The sequence below is a fragment of the Embiotoca jacksoni genome, unplaced genomic scaffold (genome assembly GCF_022577435.1).
Source record: "Embiotoca jacksoni isolate LCO1_2020_lvr unplaced genomic scaffold, fEmbJac1.0.p SCAF_9, whole genome shotgun sequence".
NCBI lineage: Eukaryota > Metazoa > Chordata > Actinopteri > Embiotocidae > Embiotoca > Embiotoca jacksoni.
In genome coordinates, this window is record NW_027185447.1 from 16,987,184 (window position 1) to 17,007,669 (window position 20,486).

At 42.6% G+C, this 20,486-nt stretch overlaps 2 protein-coding genes across 3 annotated transcripts; one reads left to right on the plus strand and one right to left on the minus strand.

The window, feature by feature from the left end:
- The first annotated feature begins 922 nt into the window (after positions 1–922).
- Positions 923–11,590, plus strand: map3k12 (mitogen-activated protein kinase kinase kinase 12). The gene is made up of 14 exons (XM_069141011.1): positions 923–1,136; positions 2,384–2,907; positions 4,208–4,391; positions 4,507–4,698; positions 4,785–4,943; positions 5,264–5,422; positions 5,630–5,738; positions 5,954–6,063; positions 6,320–6,436; positions 6,529–6,663; positions 6,778–7,501; positions 7,590–7,657; positions 7,840–8,137; positions 8,824–11,590. The coding sequence occupies exons 2-14, from the start codon at positions 2,445–2,447 to the stop codon at positions 8,977–8,979; spliced, it is 2,874 nt and encodes a 957-aa protein (XP_068997112.1). The 5' UTR covers positions 923–1,136; positions 2,384–2,444; the 3' UTR covers positions 8,980–11,590.
- A 157-nt stretch (positions 11,591–11,747) lies between these two features.
- LOC138193068 (poly(rC)-binding protein 2-like) lies at positions 11,748–18,140 on the minus strand. Of its 2 annotated transcripts, none has more exons than XM_069140867.1 (13): positions 17,974–18,140; positions 16,852–16,985; positions 16,665–16,688; positions 16,539–16,571; positions 16,285–16,401; positions 16,060–16,191; positions 15,847–15,975; positions 15,678–15,752; positions 15,436–15,477; positions 14,980–15,052; positions 14,830–14,885; positions 14,496–14,665; positions 11,748–12,969 (listed from the first exon to the last, which is right to left on the minus strand). In XM_069140867.1, the coding sequence occupies exons 1-13, from the start codon at positions 18,137–18,139 to the stop codon at positions 12,933–12,935; spliced, it is 1,188 nt and encodes a 395-aa protein (XP_068996968.1). In that variant the 5' UTR covers position 18,140; the 3' UTR covers positions 11,748–12,932. The 2 variants fall into 2 exon arrangements, with proteins under 2 accessions (XP_068996968.1, XP_068996967.1); XM_069140866.1 differs by having other exon boundaries at positions 15,418–15,477; positions 17,974–18,139.
- Between the last annotated feature and the right edge of the window lie 2,346 nt (positions 18,141–20,486).

Below are 20,486 nucleotides of genomic sequence, written 5' to 3' on the forward strand. Positions count from 1 at the left end.
TCCACTGAAAGATGTCAGTCAGACAGGCAGAGATTTGTGCGACCATCTGTGTTTCAGACCGGGGAAAAGAGAGGATCAGTCGGGTGTCATCGGCATAGCTGTGGTAGGAAAAGCCATGTGAGTGAATGACAGAGCTGAGAGAGTTGGTGTACAGAGAGAAGAGGAGGGGACCCAAGACAGAGCCTTGAGGGACACCAGTAGTGAGAGGACAAGGTTCAGACAGATCCTCTCCAAGTTACCTGGTAAGTGTGGTCATTGAGGTAGGATGAGAACAGGGAGAGAGCAGAGCCTGAAGGGAGGAAATAAGGATCTGGTGGTTCACTGTGTCAAATGTAGCAGAAAGGTCTAGAAGGATCAGAACAGTATAACTAATTATATAGTTATACATTACGTTATACATATATATATTATATATATATATACAGTAACTATTTGTTGTTGGAGAGTTTAAAAAGCTTATTCAACATCCACAAATCGAGTTTTTTTTCTTCCTATAGTATATTCATCATATTGTTGTGCAGACAAGGCTTTGATTTGCTTTTAGGATGAATATAATGATGTTATCTGTCCCTCCTCATCAGGGAGGGCAGAACGCATGGTCAGCAGCGCACCAGCATCCCTGGAGCTGGCGGGGGTTCAGTGTGTCTTGCTCAAGGACACATCAGCAGCTGCAGGACGGATGCTGCTGATTCTTGGTCGTCCGGTTGGAGCTCAAACATAAAACACAGTGAATGCCATGCGCCCACAATGACACATTTTGCGAATGGAAGTGTTGAATGTGTAGATGGCAAACTGAGCCTACGGTTCCGTGTGTGTCTGTATGTTTGCTGAGGCGGGTCGTAGCGCCCCCTTGCGGCGCAACTCGCATTTCCGTGACGTCAATTGAGCACTGGGAAGGAGACAGCTCCCTCCCCCAAAAAACCCAGCGCGCCTCACGTTGCATGGGTCCCCGGTTATTGATAACACAATTTACCCGCTGGGATCCATCCCAGTACGTGAACCTCGTGGATATTGGCACTGGAAACACAAGAGACACCACGGAGCGAGGAAAAACAACGATTTGCTCATTATCGCCGACAAATAGAAAGCCGAGCCCACCCCTTCACTTGACAACGCGACATCAACCAGGCAGAAAGGTATGGGAATGTCATACTATCCGGTTAAATGCTGATTGAATAGGAAATCAGGCATCTCAGGACGTTTGGGTTGGATGCCGTTGCTTGGTGCGGTAGCGTTCATGCCGCTCACACTGCACCACTTAACTGATGCTGCCAAGAAACGAATCACCGTCGATGAATGCCACAAAATCATATTTGTGCAGCGAGAAACCTCACATTACGAAATATTTGCGTGGATGCCAACGTTGAGCAAATGTAGGGACGCTGCGGCAGTTTGACTTGGCATGGACCATAGTGGGCATCGGGCTTGCAATTCATGCACGTCGGTTATGATGCTGCTGAGTGTCATCATCACATCCTCGGTTATTTAAAGATTGATCTTCCTTGCGTGTGTCTCTGCCTGAGTGTGTGTGTGTGTGTGTGTGTGTGTGTGTGTGTGTGTGTGTGTGTGTGCACTGCTCCTTCGCACAGGCCCGGTGGTTGTTTATTGCCCGTTTTTTCACGTTCTCATTTCGCTCGGCCGCCGTGGCTCTTCTCGTGCAGTGGTGCAGTACAAGACACGGAGCTGCTGTAGCATATGTGAATTGGGTACATGTGCTTTCTCTCTCTCTACCTCCCTCTCTCCCTCTCATACACACACATGCAGGCACGCACGCACCGACATACACATCCACGCACACTGAGCTGGTTATGCAATTCATCATATTCTTCATCATGCTCTTCGCTTGATGCATGACGGTCGACATATGGGAGCTGCTCTGCTCTGATCCTGTCAGACACTGATGCTGCTCAGAGGGACAGTTGAAGAACAGGTGACAGTCAGGGCTGCGGACCTTACAACCTCCTCTGGTCGATTCATTCATAAAGCCCGTCTCAACAGTGGATGATGGCTCCACTGGGCCATTCATAGACACAGAGATGAGGCTTTGCTACATGATTCACACAGAATTTGGTTATGAAATTGGAGTGGATAAACTGTGGGACTGGCTGAATGCCCGACTCACAGCACGAATCCACTGTTTTGGTGTTTTGCATTGTTGAATGGAAGAAAAGTTGGTGCAAACTCTGGAAGAGACTGGACCTGACGGCAGCTGCGGTTTCAGCACTGGACAGCTCCATTATACGCAAAGCAGTGTGACTTGTGGAGCTGTCCGGTGCTGAAATTAACCTACATGTTTATATCCCGAAAAGCAGCACTGTGAGTTGATTGTGGGTTTACAGAAAGTCATCTTAATGCATTTATTATCATGAATCTTCTCCTTCAGGCTTTCTTCTCATCTCTCCATCCTCCATCCACCCTAACCTGCTGTGTTGGGGAAACCCCTGATGAGTGGGACCTGTATCCATGAGCCCCGTGCCCCTTCCCCCTCCCTGTCAGGCTTCAGTACCCCCATCTCAGAGCCCCCCTATCGAAGACTCGATGGAGACACCCCTGCCTGCACCCCTGAAACGGACCTGACCCCCACACAGTGTGTCCTCCGTAACGTACTGTCCATTGACACTGGTGGACCGGGGGCACCGGGCGGCAGCAGCCCCACTCCCAGTGATGGAACCTCAACCCACTTTGACAACAGCGTGCTAAAACTACATGAACATGAGGCCTGCCAGTGCGGCGGCGGGGCCGAGGCGGGGCACAGTCCAGAAGCTGGAGCTGTGCGGAGCCAGTCAGAGAACATTCGGTTACAATCAGGAAGTGGAGGTTTTTTGGAGGGACTGTTTGGCTGCCTAAAACCAGTCTGGACCATGATTGGAAAGGCCTACTCCACTGAACACAAACATAGTCATGAAGGTATGTGAAGAAAAAAGAAAATGTTCTACCTCTATGCTGTCTGATGCTATGTTTGGAAAGAGAAGTTAGATAAGACCATGACTTAAACATGTCAGTCGCTCAGTACATGAGATTATTGTGGTGCCTAGGTAACCATGGAGATGCACCACAGAAAATAAATATGTGAAGCTTGAACGTCACAGTGGTGGAAGAAGTTAAACTCCTGCATTTATAATCCTATCTCAGTAGAATTAGGGAGGTATAATGAGCAATTATTCAGCTACATGAATTTACAGTTGCATACATTTTTTCATATTTCTTTTCAGTGAAATATTGGAGAAGTTGTGTTAAAACCCAATAAGGGTTAAAACCACAAGCAAAAAGATGTGTAATCGCTGTTTTAACCTTTAACAGTGCATTATATTTTATAGCCTTTTTATATGTTTTTATATTAAGTCTTAATCTGAAAAGTACCTAAGGCTGTGCGATAAGGTGAAAAGTACAATATTTATCCCTGAGATGTAGCGGAGCGAAAGTGTAAAGTGGCAGAAAATGGAAATACTCCAGCACAAGTACCTTAAATTGGGCTTAAGAACAGCACTCGGGTAAATGTACTTTGTTATTTTGCTAAACTAGAACCCCATTACTGTCATTGCTCCCCGACCGCCACCTCGTCATCCCGGCAGCGTGACTGTGTTTTCGAGTCTGTCAGCCCGACTCATCCACACTCAGGCAGCCACACTGAGTTTTCACAGCTGGTTGGGGAGGGGGAACATCATGTGCATCTGCCTCCGCTGCTGCAGCTCTCCAGAGATCTCGACACTTCAGTGGACCTCATGAAGAATTGATTTGCCTGTCTGCTTTTATTCTGCCCGGCTCGTCCGTCTTTAGTGACCAAGCTCTCCCAGTAATTTAAGTAATATCAGCAAGATAGATGACAGACTGAGTAGACTACAAGGGGATTGTTGCGTTTCCTTTAAATTCTCTCTTGTCTCTGGATAGAAATGTAATGGTCTACCAGATAAGTTATCAATATACCATTTGTTTGAACATGGCAGGCCCTTTGTATGATGTAATTGTGTCCTACCAGCTCATTCTAATGTGCAGCATGGAGCTAGCATTTGCCCAGCAGCCCCTCAGACTCCTCTCTGTCCAAGCAAATTGACATGAGGAGGCTTTGCAGTGTGTGATGGATATAAATTAAGTAATTACTCCAATGGTGCAACTGAAAACATTCTGCTGCAATGCCTCTGTCATACTGTATAACTCTCCACATGTACTCACTGAGGTTTGTTTTGCTGGCTTGTTGGTCTGAGCTTAGAGTCCTGGGAAGTTCCTTTTGAGGAAATCTCGGACCTGCAGTGGGTGGGCAGCGGGGCGCAGGGTGCCGTCTTCCTCGGCAAGTTCCACGGAGAAGACGTGGCTGTAAAGAAAGTGCGGGACATCAAAGAGACAGAGATCAAACATCTCCGCAAGCTCAAGCACCCCAACATCATCACTTTCAAGTGAGGAAACTACCACTGATATTTTACTGGGTCACGTATCAACAGTTTAGTTATCTAACTCTTGATTGTGCTTTCCTTTTCCACTCTGTTACCTGACTGCTGTGCTTTCTTCCAGGGGTGTGTGCACGCAGGCTCCTTGTTACTGCATCTTGATGGAGTACTGTGCCCAGGGCCAGCTGTATGAGGTGCTGAGGGCGGGCCGTAAAATCACCCCGTGCCTCCTGGTTGACTGGTCCATGGGCATCGCAGGTGGCATGAACTACCTCCACCTCCACAAAATCATCCACCGAGACCTCAAGTCCCCCAAGTGAGACTCAGCACAGCTAGCATAGCGACACTTTCACCCAACACAAGAGCTGAAAATTTATGACCGTGTAATCTCACCTTTTTCAGCATGCTGATCACACATGACGACCTAGTGAAGATCTCTGACTTCGGCACTTCAAAAGAGCTCAGTGACAAGAGCACCAAGATGTCATTTGCCGGTACTGTAGCCTGGATGGCTCCTGAAGTGATTCGGAATGAGCCGGTGTCAGAAAAGGTGGACATCTGGTAAGTCTGATAAAAATTTTTTTTAAAAACAATGTTTATCTTAAAATGCACCAGCAAGTTTGTTATCTCGATTCAGTGTAGCAGTTCAGCAATTATCTTTAAGATATTGCCCTGCAGAAGAAGTGCAGATAACTTATTTGTAGTCTGAATTAATAGTTGTGATTCCAATTTTGTAAAGACATTCAACCCTCTGAAGTATTTTAGGTTATACTCACTAATATTTATTGTGTCTGGATTGTCTTGCTGTACTTTGTATGTGTGTAATTTGCTCTCCAGTCCATGATTTGTCCTGAATACATAAAACTTGACTTATCTTACAGGTCCTTTGGAGTGGTGCTGTGGGAGATGCTAACCGGAGAGATCCCTTATAAAGACGTAGACTCGTCTGCCATCATCTGGGGCGTGGGAAACAACAGCCTTCAGCTGCCCATACCCGAGAGCTGCCCAGATGGCTTCAAGATCCTCCTCAGACAGTGCTGGTGAGCAGCGCCTGGAAATGGACAGTTGAGAAAGAAAAATAATGAGCACAGCAGGGAGGCCGAGACAAATGAGCAGATGAAAGGGTTGAAAGTAGTTGCGTGGGGGTGTGGGGTGGGGTGGGGTGTTAGTCTGTGGTTAAAGGACTTTATTGATTTCATGGTGCATTATAAATGTACACAGCTGTGTTTCCCATCTTGGATTTGCAGGAACTGTAAGCCCAGAAATAGGCCGTCTTTCCGTCAGATCCTTCTTCATCTGGATATAGCGTCTGCTGATGTACTCTCCACTCCACAGGAAACATATTTCAAGTCTCAGGTATGTATGGGAGACCTTTTTTTTTTTTTTCCTTTAACACCAAAATATCTTATAATCATACATTTAAATATCGTCTATATAGCTGTACACAAATACACATGAACCCACTCGTGCTTACAAAGTAATCGGATATTAAATGGCAGACACAGAGAGAGCTGGTTTGATGGTTAGCTCTGACTAGACAGAGCTGCTTAACAGAAATGTGCTCTCATCAGGCTGAATGGCGAGAGGAGGTGAAACAGCACTTTGAGAAGATTAAATCTGAGGGCACTTGTATCCACCGACTCGATGAGGAACTGATCAACCGACGCAGAGAGGAGCTCAGGTTTGTTCTGCACGGTTAGATCGCACTTACGTTGTTCCACCATAGCCCCAGGCATTACGCTGCACCAGATTAGACACCGGTAACTTTACTAGGTTAGCGTACAGAGGCTTACTTTCCCTTCTGTCCCATTTCTTGCCATCACTCCTTTGTCTGCCCCCGTGGATAAAAATGAGTGCCCTAAGTGCACGTCTATTGTTGACGATTGGATTCTCTCATGTGGATGCACAATGACAGCAGCTGCTCCTTTTCTCCTCAGGCATGCTTTGGACATTCGTGAGCACTACGAGAGGAAACTGGAGAGGGCTAACAACCTTTACATGGAGCTCAGCGCTGTCATGCTGCAGCTGGAGCTCAAAGAGAAGGAGCTGCAGAGGTACAAATAAATCAGTGAAAACAGGGTATACATGTCTGAAAGTAAGCCTCAGTGCAGTTACACTGTGGTGTCATCTGGAATTTCATTTCCAGGAGAGAGCAATCTCTGGATAAGAAGTATCCAGGTTTGTTCAAGCATCACAGCTCTAGGCAGAGCACCTCGTCCAACTCCATGGACAAACTCATCAAGAAGAGAAACGTCCCACAAAAACTGCCCTCAGGAAAGAGGTGTGAGATGTCATTTCATTTGGATCTGATTAAAAATGAAAACTGAAATGAATAAATGAATATTCAGCAGGTTTGTGGATTGTAGTTGTTGACTAATCCCTCCCACTCTTTCAGGCCAGACATCCTGAAGTCTGAGGTAATCATTCCCAAAATGGATTCCTCCGTAATGCAAGTCACTATCCCGGCCTGCCCCAACCGAAGCTCCACTTCTCCCAGCCGGTCTCGGAGGGTGAAGACCCGCCATCGTAAGCCCGGTAAGGGCAGCAGCGGCGACCTGGCCGGACTCAAAGCAAATCAGTCCTCTCCTAACAGGGACGCAACTGCCCAGGCTAACGGTTGTACCACTAACACCTCCAAGCAGCTCCTGGAGCCCTCTGCAGCGCTGCGGGGCCTCAGCCACGAGCAGCAGCAGAGGCAGCTCTCCTCCTCCAGCCCTGACCTCATCTGCACCACACTAGAGGCAGATGGTCAGGGAAAAGGGGAGCCCTCTGTGGGCGGGTTGGAGAGAGGAGGGAGCCTCAGTGCCTCTGCTGGTTTAGGGGGGTCAGAGGGCGGGGCAGCCGGTCTGGATGATCTCACAGAAACTCCTCCACGCAGTGACACTCCCAGCGAGGACGCCGCATCGTTCCCGTTCTCCAGCAGCCCCGACTCACCATGCGGGAGGGGGGCGGCAGCGGGACGGGGATCTCTGGGATCTCCTCGCCTTCCTCACGACGGGGAGGACAAAGAGGAGGGAGCCGGCACTGTGAGGTTGCCCCGGGGGGCATCAGGGGGGATAGGGAGTCAGCACCTCACACCTTCAGCCATTCTGTACAGGGCAGCTATCACACGCAAACAGGTACGATGCTGCACATTTGTCCGTATTCCTCCCTGTAGTGACACTTCGAGCATTTTCACTCATGCATTTTTCCTGTTTCTGACTACAGAGGCGTGGAGTGTCATCAGAGGAGGAGGAGGGTGAAGTTGACAGCGAGGTTGAGTTACCACGGAGACGGTGAGTAACCTGCTGTCCTTCGTCACGCGAAAAATTCCCTAAAGCCATTTTCCATCTCTCACAAGTTGCTTATTTATTCAGTGAACCGAGAAGGATTTCTAGTTTGTGTCATTGTTTGTCTCAATCAAATTCAGTTATTTAAAAAAAAACGATTTTCTTGTTTTCTTTTTTTATCTCTTCAGACGTCCCACGAGCATTACCAAGTGCCAGTCTGTGTCGACTTTCAGTTCGGAGAACCTGTCGGTGTCGGACGGCGAGGAAGGCCACACTACTGACCACTCTCACAGCGGTACTCCCGATGTGGTCAGCACCAACACCGACGATCGGCTGGACGACCGCAGCGACGACCTCCTCTCTCAGGGGTCGGAGATTCCAGCGGACAACACCGACCCTGCGCAGGCTTCTGATGCCCTGTCGGAGAGAGACGGAGCCGTGGGGCAGGCCAAACCTCAACAGGACGCCGGGCAGAATTCCAATGAGGTAAAGAAGCTCCACAGAGAATCGCATGTGTCAGTTTGAGTCATCCTCAGGGGTGGAAAGCGCATTTACTCAAGAACTGAGCAGAAGTGTAACTTTGAGGTACTTGTACTTTACTTCAGTATCTCCATTTGGTTTCGTTTTATTGTTCTAGTACCACATTTCTCAGGGAAATATATTATATTATAATGTATAATAATATTATATATAATTTTTTTACTACTATAATAAACTGTATTAAATTAGCACTGATTAGATGAAGATCCAACATTTAAAAAAGAAAAACAATGATGATAAAAACCAACCTTTTTGGCCTTTCAAAATAATCAGGGCTCAGTTGGGGTCTCTTTCCACATTACAGTTCTCAGACTATTTTGTTGAAATACAGGCCCAAAACTTTTAAATTATTTATTTATCTATTATAAAATATTCTTTTATTTCATAAAAAAAATATTACAAATAGAAAGAAGACTAATAGAGATTTGCATAGCCACACTTTTTTCCCCCCCTCTTCCATTAATAATCTCATAACCCTTCAGATTTGTCTATGTGAATGAGTACTTTTACTATCAATACTGTCATACTTGATAATAGTGCATCTTCACTTGTAATGGAGTATTTTCACATTGCACTATTTGCACTTACTACTTAATTGTCCACTTTCCACTCTCTTCCTTACGTCTCTTCAGAGTCGGGCCTTGTGTGATGACTCTGACTGCGACAGCGCTGAGCTGGATCAGTCAGGTAGCGGGGAGCCCAGCCGTCCTCCCAGTGCCGGAGCGTGGGTGCCGCCATCTCAGCCCTATCAGGGGTCTCCGCAGGCGCCCCACACAGGTCCTCCATAGGCCACTGGACACTAGACCTCCAGCTATCCTACAGTGAACAACCATCACAGGCGTACACCAATCTGTCAGTGCAGTACATTACTGTTGTCATGAGGGATCACACCCACCGCACCACTCAGACTATGACAAGTTGACTTATGGTGTCTCATAAGTTTGTTGGCTGACAAACCTGCATCAGATGACATAGGACATTTGTCATAACCTGACATCAGATATTTTGGCAGCTTGTGACATCAGATAAATGTCATTTAAGTTCAGCAGGGTTGTTTTAAGGGAAAATAGTTACCACGGTAACCTTAGCCACTGCTCCAGTTCAGCAAAAACCCCTTCCACAGATGCACACGCACGCACAAAAAAGATACCACACTCTAAGTCCTTTAAACACTCTAACCCTCACTCTGGGAGCATCCTCCACAAGACTCCACACACTAATGCATCAAATACTAATGAATAATAATGTAAATATCCATTACATACCACATGAGAAATATCTAACTTTATTTTATTTGTAAGATAAAATGTAAGACTAAACGGTATGCAGCCCTGTGAACAAATGCATGACTACATGTTTATAATTTATGGTTCGAATGTGTCCGTTTTATATTTTGTGAAAGTTTACACTTTTTTAATCCTGAAAGTATTACTTCAGTTATTTTGTTTTTTTTGTTAATAAATGTCATCACTCAAGAAACAAACAAACAAACAAAAAATCATAAATGGAATGAAAATCTCACGGAGACATTGATCATGATGCATAATTAGGGTTCTCAGTAGATACTTTTTTTTTTTTTTTTTTTTTTTAACCCTCCCACTACTGAGTTTCAAACACATATGACACGTTTGAGGTTTTTATTGAGTTTTTCAAATTTGTGACAGGATGGGAGACCTTTGGGTTCATTCAAAATGTAACCCTGCCATTGTACATACACTCAGTTGGCCAGCTTATTAGGTACACCAAACTAAAATGAATGCACAGAATTCCTGAAATAAATCCTACATTCAGGAACGTTGTAGTATTATAATGTTCATGTAGATGATGTCGTTAATTAGCGGTGCTGTATCATTTGTAAGTGTCATTACGCAGAGAGGTGTTTCTGTTATGTAGCCAACAATAAGTGATGTGAATGGGGCGCACAAAATAATAGAAACATCTGTCTGTACCATCACCAAGTACTGCATCCTCCAAAATGACAACAACTGAGTCAACATCTTTTTAAAAACAAGTGAAACAAAAACTTTGCATTACTCCACCAAGGCTGGATTTATTGCAGGACCGCTGTTACTTTCAGCTGGGTGTACCTAATAAACAGGCAACTCTGTGTTTTCTGTCACTGCTGTGCCAGTTTTTTTTTTTTTTTTTTAAACTGTTGCCTTTTGAAAAGTAATGTTATTAGAGATAAACTCATACATGCACTCGCATCATTAACCAAAGTAACCTAACATCTTGTACTTTAACAATTTCAAAAGTGCAAAAGTCCTCCACTGATTTAGCATTGCATGTCGAAGTCTCACAATGAACTATTCACAATAGGATTCACATAGAAACAGCAGGTGCAGGGATCATTTTTTATCCCGCGCATTCTTTCATATTGTCAGAGCCTGTCGCCTACATTACCCATAATGCCACACAACCAACAACAGTTGAGTCGGTTGAAAACTGGCGGTGCAAGCTGTGTTGGTCGCTAATGTAGCCTCGAGCCTTCCACAAAGATGAAGAGCTTTTTTTTTTTTTTTTTTTTTTTTAAATCTAGCTTTACTTCATAATAAAACGTCTAGACTGTCTACAGAGGTAAGCTTCCTTCCTTTTAACTTCACGTCTCCACATTTTAAAACTTTTAAAACTCCCAACAACACTGACTCGAGGCAACACTGGAGGCAGCGCTAGTTGGACTATGATGGAAGTTAAATCATTAAACTCGTAATTACGAGCATCCAAGTGTGAAAACAGGCTTTGACTTATAATTCCACAGTCATTACTAAGTAAATGAACAACAAAAGAAAGCAGCACATTTTGGTTGTTTCCATTTGGTGTGACTACATGGTTAGCGCGTGGATTGATGCCTGAACACGTGTCAGAGCTTTATTCTGCTGACATGGCATGAATACAGCCACTAAAATTTTTTTTAAAAATAAAATAAAAAAAGAAGTAGTTCTTCCCAATGAAACCTAAATAAAAAAAGTGTAATATCAGTCGAATTCTCCTTTTAGTATTAAACCAAAAAGCCTCCTGCGGTTCATGATGTTGTCAAGCTCCATAAAAACCTCATCTGTTCTTTTTTTTAAAAAATTTTTTTTTACCATTTAAGATTATTACTGCAGAAGCAGCCAGATAAAGATTAGAGCACTTCTCTGTGGTTAGTAGAACAGTAAGTATCCTTTGGGTTTGAATAGAAATGTTTTGTTTTGATACAGCATTGCACATTGTACCTGTAACATAGGAATTATATCAGAAGCAAAATATTATGAGCAACAATAAATAATGTATTGGTTAATAAAATACAAGCTGTGTGATGTTTGTTTAAAAAGACGGGCCATGTTATAGCTACAGTTTGTGCTGTTGCTGCATCACGAAAGACAGCTGAATGAGAAATAAATGACTATTTTCAATGACTTTGAGCATGTCCAAAAGGTCCCAGTGTCATTTCTTGACATAAATTTGCCCTTTCACACTTCAGTACAAGCTTTTCTGGATAAGATCAAACTGTATTTTTAGAATTATTATTAATTTGAAATGGAAAAGAGGCTTATATAAAGGAGGAGGCCAAGAATTGTTTAAGCATTTCACATCTTTTATTTCTGCATTTCATTTCTTCAACAATTTAATTGCACCCAGATCTACAATAGTTTGAAAACGTGCACAAAAACTTGAGTTTCTTCATCCTGCAAAGAATAATAAAAAATAAAATCTGACCCAGGCAAAAAAGGATAGCAGGAAACTAGTGTTAATTCTATAATTCTCCTTCTAGTTAATCATAATTTAATACCTCAGCATAATATACTTATAAAGACCAATATGTCTTGTAGTTTTGCCCCTTGCAGCATTCCCCAGCCCTGCAGTTAAAAAAAATATTTTCTCTATTTAAAACAAACATTTCAATGTTATTATCATCATCATCACTATGGTCTTAGTAATTTCAGAGGAAAGGAAAATATCTTCCTCTCATTCAGGCCCACTCCTGGTGACCAAGGCCCACCCACCCTTATCAGAATCCAATATACAACAATGCTCAAAAGTCCTGATCGAGAAATAAAACGGATGGAAACACAGGAATGACACAAAACAATTACTCAGCAAATTAGAGGTGAGACAAAATGTAGCTTAAACTTCGCCATTGAACCCGCACTAAACCACCTTCTGTCTAAAAAGGTTTTTCCTGCATACATTTTCAACTGGAGATCATTTACACCCACTGAAACCCGTTAAACCAACAATGCCTCGTTCAGGAAGTACAGCTTCAAATATAAGATGGCAAATATCAATGAATTCTACTCGTACACATAGCTGTGTATTAAATAAAAAATAAATAGATATTTAAAGGAAGGGAAAGAACAGTCCATCTATAATGTTATTGTGTCTTTTTTTTTTTTCTTCATTTTTACATTTTCTAAGAAAAATCTGACATAAGAAAAACATCATGTATGCCTTTTCAGATTTTTCTAAAACTTTTTACCTACAGTATATCAAGAAGATCATACAGATATACAGCAAAATAAGAGCAAAAAATACAACAGAAGGGAGTCTTTAAAAACTATATGCAAAGGGAATTTAAAAACGCAATAAATAAATAAAATACCAATATCATGATGATGGTGTAATTACAACTGAGTAGGTGTCTAACCAAAGCTGAGGAGAAAACAGTGAGTACTTGGTTTTTGCATTAAGTTCAATAAGGGACCTCTTGGTAAAAAGTAGGGGGAGGGGTTAGATTAGGTGCTGATGAAGATCCTCCATGTCAGTTGGCTGCGAGTCCAGTAGCTTCAGAAGACAGCCTGGACAGAAAACAGACAAACGTCAACCCTGATATACAATTCAAAATAGAGAAAAGTCAGTAATACATGCCTCTACCAGCTTCTGTATTTTAAACGGGACAATCAGTTTGAGGGTTGCGTAGTGAAAAATGTATCTACAGTCCTATTTGACATTCTGACAATCTGAGTTTTAGTGACTGAAGGGCCACATTTTCTGTTTTTGAGTTACACAAGCTCAGTCTGTAGCAGATATGATAATTACATTACCCAACTGCTTACTCTACTCAAACTGTATCTGTACGGCCCCTTTCACACAAGTTAGTGCAGCTCAATGTGCTTCACAGATAACTCAACGAGCAGATAAGACAGCGTGGGGGAAGGAAAAAAATTAAAAATCAATATATAAAAATGGATTACTAGGCCAAATAAATAAAAGACAACAAAAAGTGAAGTAAATAACTAAATAAAATAAGTAATGGTCATAAAAATCCTCATCCGATCCGGTGACATATTAAAACCTACCTTCTTATCTAAATAGGACTTCACTTTCTAGTCAGATAAATTTCAGTTGGAAGCAGAATAATGTAATACCAGAGTTCTGGTCAGTACGGCTGTCACGATCACAAAATTTTAGATGATTAATTATCATCCAAAAAAAATAAATCCCAATTAATAATTTATTTGTCATTTTCTGTTAATTTCATGCTACTATTATAGCATAATCTTTGCTCAATAACACACCTTATGAAGAAGAACATTGGCATTAAATGCAAATTTGATTTCTGTTTGCCTTTTAGGCTTAAACAAAAATTGCACAGGGCAGATATGACATAATTAACAACTTCAATATACTAAGCGTATTACTGAAATATACTAATAAATTACCAATAATAACAGGTAGCATTAATCACAATAAACACTTTACTGTGGTGGCGCTAATACGCCACTCGTGTTCCATTAAGCCGCAGCTGAAGAAGCTTTAAAAAGCAACGGTCAAACCTCAAACGATGTAAAAAATGGTGATGGAAATTTGACGTGTGTTAGTTTCAGCTGATTAATGGAAACCGTTCCAACGATCATGCAGAACGATCGCGGTCAGCTCAAATAGTTGCGATCAGGTGATTATGTAATAATTGTGGCAGGCCTTCAGTGGAGTTTTTGCAGTCTGATTTCCAGCATCATTCACGATTCTGCATTTATTTTAAAGCTCCCATTAACTGCCTATTAAAAAAAAAATGTCAGTAGTCCAATGAGAATAAATCTTTTATAAAACTCATTTTATTTTGGGGAAGAAGCACTCCTTGTCTTCTCTCTTATTATCAATGGGAATAAGGGCCCTTCAGCTCATCTTGTCTCCTGAAGTCTTTGACAACTACTAGCTGGCCTAGTGAACATGCGATCACAAAACTGAAGCCCCATAAACTCTGATCCGGTTGTCATAGCGCACACTGAAAAAAAAGCAAACAGACGTAAAACACAGCCGTGTTCCTGTAAAACTTGCTGCTCTGTGGTGGATGCGATGCACGAGCCTGCTGCTTCTTTCTTACCTGGCATTGATCAGGTACTCGGCCAGGCTGATACTGGCGTGGGAGCCAGTGATGGTGACCTGTCTGTCAGTGGAGCCCTCCACAGGGTTGGCAATCTTGATCTGAGCCCCTGACATCTGACGGATCTCATTGATCTTTGCGCCCTGACGGCCGATGATACAGCCAATGAGCTGCGGAAGGAGAAGAACAAGAAACACGAGCCTGCGTCGGTACTTTCAATGCCAAACAAGAAAAGACACAATTAGGAAGAAAAACTGGCCGCTTTGCGGAGGCCTCCCGTTTCTCTGCTAAGAAGAAATGGTAAATTCGCAAAAGCAATATGAATGCGACTTACATCGTTTGGAATGGTTAGCTCATGAGAGCCAGTTTGTGCAGAGGCATCCATCCCAGCTGGAGGAACACAAAGAAACCATGAGAGTGGAGTCTGGGTGGATTATTACAAATGTACAGCGACATTATCCCCTCTTTCAGTCTGTCCACCTACCCTGGAAGCCCTGGTTGCTATGTGCAATGGGGAAGGGGCTCTGCTGCATGGCCAGCTGGTGAAGTTTGGTGAGCTGTTGGAACAACGGAGGGAAGGAAACGGAGAACAAACACATGCATAGACTAAAGTTAGGAAAATATGGAAATACACTTCAAGGCTGAAATTTTGTTATTCCCCTTTTGCAAGTAGTTGCAGTGAAAATGAGCAGAAATCATGAAATGGAACACGGGGCCCGTGATTTAGCCTTAAGTTTTAAAAACAATGTTTGTTAGCATTTGAAACTATAATCTTTGGAATTGTTAAATGGATGCATGTATCAAGCAGTGGTGGCTGGAAAAATAACCAAAAAAAAACCAACAACAACAACAACAGAGGGATGAAGTAAGAAGGTGGCATGGCTTCCCAGGACCGAAATTGCAAATATATTGGATCACTTACAGAGGGGCCTTCACTTACATCAGGCTGTGGAATGGCGTGCTGCCCTTGGACAGCGTATGCCTGCAAGGAGAGAACAGCACTTAGGAGGGTGTGGCAGTGTGACACACAGTGTGCTCCAATATCCATCAGACCTCTGTCCTTGATGTACTACAAGAACAAAGTCAGGCGTGCTACACGCAGCACACCGGCTACTAGAATGACACCACGCGTTTAACTAAATCCCCTCGACCGCTGCGTTTCAAAGTGCTTTTGTCGTTTACCTGACCACCTGCAAAGATGACGGGAGAGCCTGAGGGTTTGGGTCTGTACGGGATGGTCACTCCTTTTGGTGGAGACTGAGAAGACAAGAGAAACATCGAGTTGACTCTTGACGCAACATCGAGGGGACAAAACCGCGAAAAGCAGCATCGCATTGAACGGCGTCCATACCTCGAGCATGACAACACAGATCTGCTTGACACACTCAATAATGGACTGTGGGGTCCCTGCAACGGTGATGGCACGCTCTGTTGAGTTGGGTAACATGTCCCCTGCTACTTGTACCTGAGCTCCTGCTGACTGTGGAGGCACACAGCGACAATCAGGACGCGTGACAAACGGATGTAACATTTTACAAGAAAGAGAGATGTGCGACGGACTAACCTCTCTGATTTCTTTGATCTTACAGCCACCCTTGCCAATGAGTGAGCCACACTGGCTGGCAGGCACAACGAGGCGCATGGTGACTGGCGGTTTGCTGGTGGCCGTACTGTTCGTCATTGAGGTGCTGATGTCCTGCGGGGAAGCGACGCAACAGGAGGGATTTTAAATGACACGCGTCTTGTCGCTTCAGCGAGTTTCATTTAGAAAGCGGTGAGCCTCTCTTACCTCCTCCAGTTTCTCAATGATCATGGAGAAGGCTTTAAAGATGGAGGTGGTGGGTCCTGCGAGGGTGATGATCCTCTCCGGACAGTTCCCCTCTGAGATGTTGATGCGAGCGCCACTCTGTACAAACAGAGGAGCAAAACAGGAAATACCAAATCAGTCACTGCGTTATCATATGATGCATTAGTCAGCGCCTCTGAAATTATGAAAATGTTTCTTTACGTTGGCCCACATGTTGAAAACAAAAAACATCGTACCTCCTCTCTCATCTTCTTAACCGACTCGCCTTTCTGTTAAAAGAGAGCACAAATACAAAATATTAACAAAACACACGGAGGAACAGGATGCAGATGGACATCAGTCTGGCAGGAAAAACAACTTACCTTGCCAATGATGCTTCCAACCTCCTGCAGAAGATGACAAAATGCACGTTAAAACAATGCATGTGTTTTTGTTTTTTTACAGGTTTCCCTTGCTTTGATTTTATAGACTGCAGCTTCTAATTAAACCGAGTGAACGAACGCAGATTTTAAAAGGTGGTGGTCAAACCGTGCGTGCAGCCACACTCACCTTCCCGTGCATGAGTAGCCTGATAGTTAAGGTGACATTAAGTCCTCCTTCAACCAGACTTGAGTCCATTGCTGCAGCTGAATTCAGGATACTACAAAGCTGACAAAGTGAGTCTTTGGTCGCTGGCTGAATATCTGCAACAGAGAGGAAAATATGACAGTCAGAGACAAATGCAGTTACTGGAAACTGTGAGGACATGTCAGAAAAAGAAAAAGAAGAAAAAAAAAAAGAAAAAAAAAAGCCTTGTTTACAAAAAAAAAAAAAAAGCTGCTGTCAGTGCAGATCAGCGAAGTGATGCAGGCAGCTAACATCTCGTAGACGCGAGCTACTTGTTACTTTTAACAACGTTAGCCTGCCGCTTCCAAAGAATGAAAACACGTCAGTTCAGTAATTCACACGAGTCTGGCCCGAGTCCATTCATTCAACGTTAGCACAATGACCTACTGTCTCCCCTGCGGCTGCGTCTATTCCCCGGCGCCGAAGCTGCTGTGGCGACATAGCTCATCTATTTATACGTGTAGCCTAAATGCACCCCTCCAAACCTTCCCCCCCTTCTTTATAACACCGTAACTTTCTGGACGACAAGCAGACTCGCAAGATAACACGAACATGGCAAATCCTATTATTATTATTTGTTTTTTTTGCACAAAAAAAAAGATGCGGGGGGGTGGGTGGTGAGAAGCATCACAGCTAAGTCACGCAACCCAAGATTTGAAAGCTAAGTTAGCAACGAAACATTTCTACCGTAACTCCTATTAAAAAAATAATAATAATAATAATAATAATAATAAAAAAAATCCCCAGCTGTTCGTTTGCACGACCACGTTTTTGCCGTTGGGACATTTAACCGTTCATATCGGTAAACATTCTCTTGAACCGGGGGCGCCTAGCAACCAACTCCTGATCCGCCGTCAAGTTAAGTTACAGTTCGGTAATTTTCCATCCGGCTCCGCTAAGCGTTAGCATCGTTCCATCCAGGAAATAGTCCGATCCCGCGGCCTACGAACCGCACTGAGTTGTTCCCGTCCTCTCACTCAGGGAAAAAAATAAAATGTAAAAAAATAAATAAATAAATAAATTTAAAAAAAAAAATTAGAAAGCCGCATTTCTGCAGAGTCTTACCCGAACCGTCCCTTGAAGTGTGTTCAGGGGGTGGGTAGGGTGGCAAGGGTAGAAGGGGAGAGGTTCGGGAGGGAGTTTTAAGAGGATCCGGGGAAGAGGGAAGAGACACCGCTGTTCGATCGGACTCCACTCTTCGCTTCTGCTTAGCACAAAAGACAAAACGCATTCAACTTTGACCCCTTATCTGCCCCGCCCCTCCACCGGGTCAGCCCCGCCCACCAAGGGAGGGAGGGAGGGAGGGGGTCAATGCCCCTCCCCCACGGATGTTTTAATTCAATTAACTGCAGCCTGGACTAAAAATAGACTACGCGTGTGATATTTGTAGTTCAGATAGAGTAAAAACACATAAATGTTTACTTTGAGATCATTCAGTGGAAACTGTGATTCTGCCGACTGATGTAGGATGTTTGATGGGACGCCTCGCACTTAATTCAGATGCAAATCAATACATCTACATGAACTGGCTTCAGATCCTGCTTTTGAGGGTTAGGTTAGGGTAGTTACTTTATTAATCCCCGAGGGGGAATTTTTTTTTTTTCCGCTACAGCAGCATACAGAAGCAATAAGATAATAATAGAACAATAGAAAAGCAATAAAATAGCAGTAAAAAATATAAATATAAAATATAAAATGCACAGTATATACAGTATATACAGTACAGTATATATCTATATATATTATATACAAAATGTTGAACTCAAATAAAGTTTAGAAGAACCGCAAGGAATATGAATATATCAATTTGTTAACTATTTTACACAGTGTTTTTGTAGGACTATTGATGTCTTTTAAGTTATATTTTTGATTTTACAATTCTTCTTATAATAATAATTCGCTGCATATTTACCTTTTTCTTTTTCCATTTGATTTTTTTTAAAACAATCACAAACAAATAATATCTTCAACACACTTACTATTCTGGAAATCAGCAAGCAAATGATAAGAAAATAAGAAAAATACATATAGCCGACAGAAAAAACCCCCCCAAAAAAGCAATACTTTTACCCCGTACATATTCAACGCTGTCAGATATTTTTGAGACCTTACAAATACTTGAATTACATTTGCACCGAAAGCACTTAGTCTAAAACAACATAAAGATAAGTAAAGATAAATAAATAAAAAAATAGAGAAAGGGAACACGGGTGTCGTAAAATATAATTATTTTCTTATTATTATTTTTTATGCAGGTGCCTGCAATTTAGCTATGTTCCGTGTAAATATATTTAACTTTTACTAAAAATTCACATTTCTTTTGTTTTTTTTCTCCATAATTCAGTGACCACTTGAAATGGAATTAGTAATAATGTTTATATTATGGCTAACAATGCTAATATGACATTTTGAATATTGTACAGCATGCTATAGTGATTGGATGAAGAAGCAACAACAAAAAACAAAACAGCATATATAATTGGAATAGTATGTAAAATGTCAGAAAGACATGTCATTTAAACTCAAAGTTTGCATATTACTAAAATACTGTTGTATTTATAGTTTCCAACAGCGCTTATAGTCACGAGGTCTGCTGGGAAAATCACACGTTCAGTATTTCCCAACGACTTCAGTAATAATGGCAACAGGCATATTACTGGCTCACTGGAGCAGATGTTTTCAACACCTGGTCAGTCCAAATGATCCCTACGGTGTGTATTCTAAATGGTGATAGATGGAGGTAGACCCACAGGAGATTTGGATGGTTTGTGTGCTACTGTTTGAAGCACTGTACCTGCCACTGATAACAACCTGCTGCAGTTGTCTGTGAATCCAACAGATGGCGTAGTAACACTGATAGTTTGGGCCAAGAATCTGGACATAGCTGGTTGCGGTCCTCTTCCTAATCCTACATCCAACAGCATGGCTGAAATTAAAATGACTCACAGCTGGATGCATTGACTGAGGAGTCCTGGCTCTACTCCCTAAAAAAATGACATTTAGTGAACAGGTTTGACCAATGTAAGAGCCTTTTCATCCAGTTAAAGATGTAAAATTAAAGGTAGTAGCACGGCGAAAGTCATTCGTCCCAAGAATTTTGCTGAATGAGTCAGCACTCAAAATTTACATTTCCAAAGAGCTGCTGGAAAATGTGTGTTTTAGTTACAGAGCAGGACAGAATTATAAACATATCAACTAATAATTTATATTCCTGCAGTTAATCTCCCAGCACAGGCTCAGGCCACAGGGCCGGCGTATCTGTAAATTCCTGATGATGAAGAGGAGACATTTGGTCATTAACTGGATCACATTAAATTGGCTTTTGCTCTGAAAGATTATTAAAGGTTGTTAATAATCTGGGGACATATTGGAGTATCAGTCTGGTTTTTATACCTCCATTGTTTTACTCTTAATGATATGTGAAACCTGACACAGTGATTTTGCTAAAACGTCATCATTTTGGCCAAAAGGAAGATTTCAGAAATTGACCTCTTGACCTGAAAAATATTAACCTCAACCTCATCATTATTTTATTTTTTAATACACAGAATATGATTGATAACTTTCTGCTTCATGAT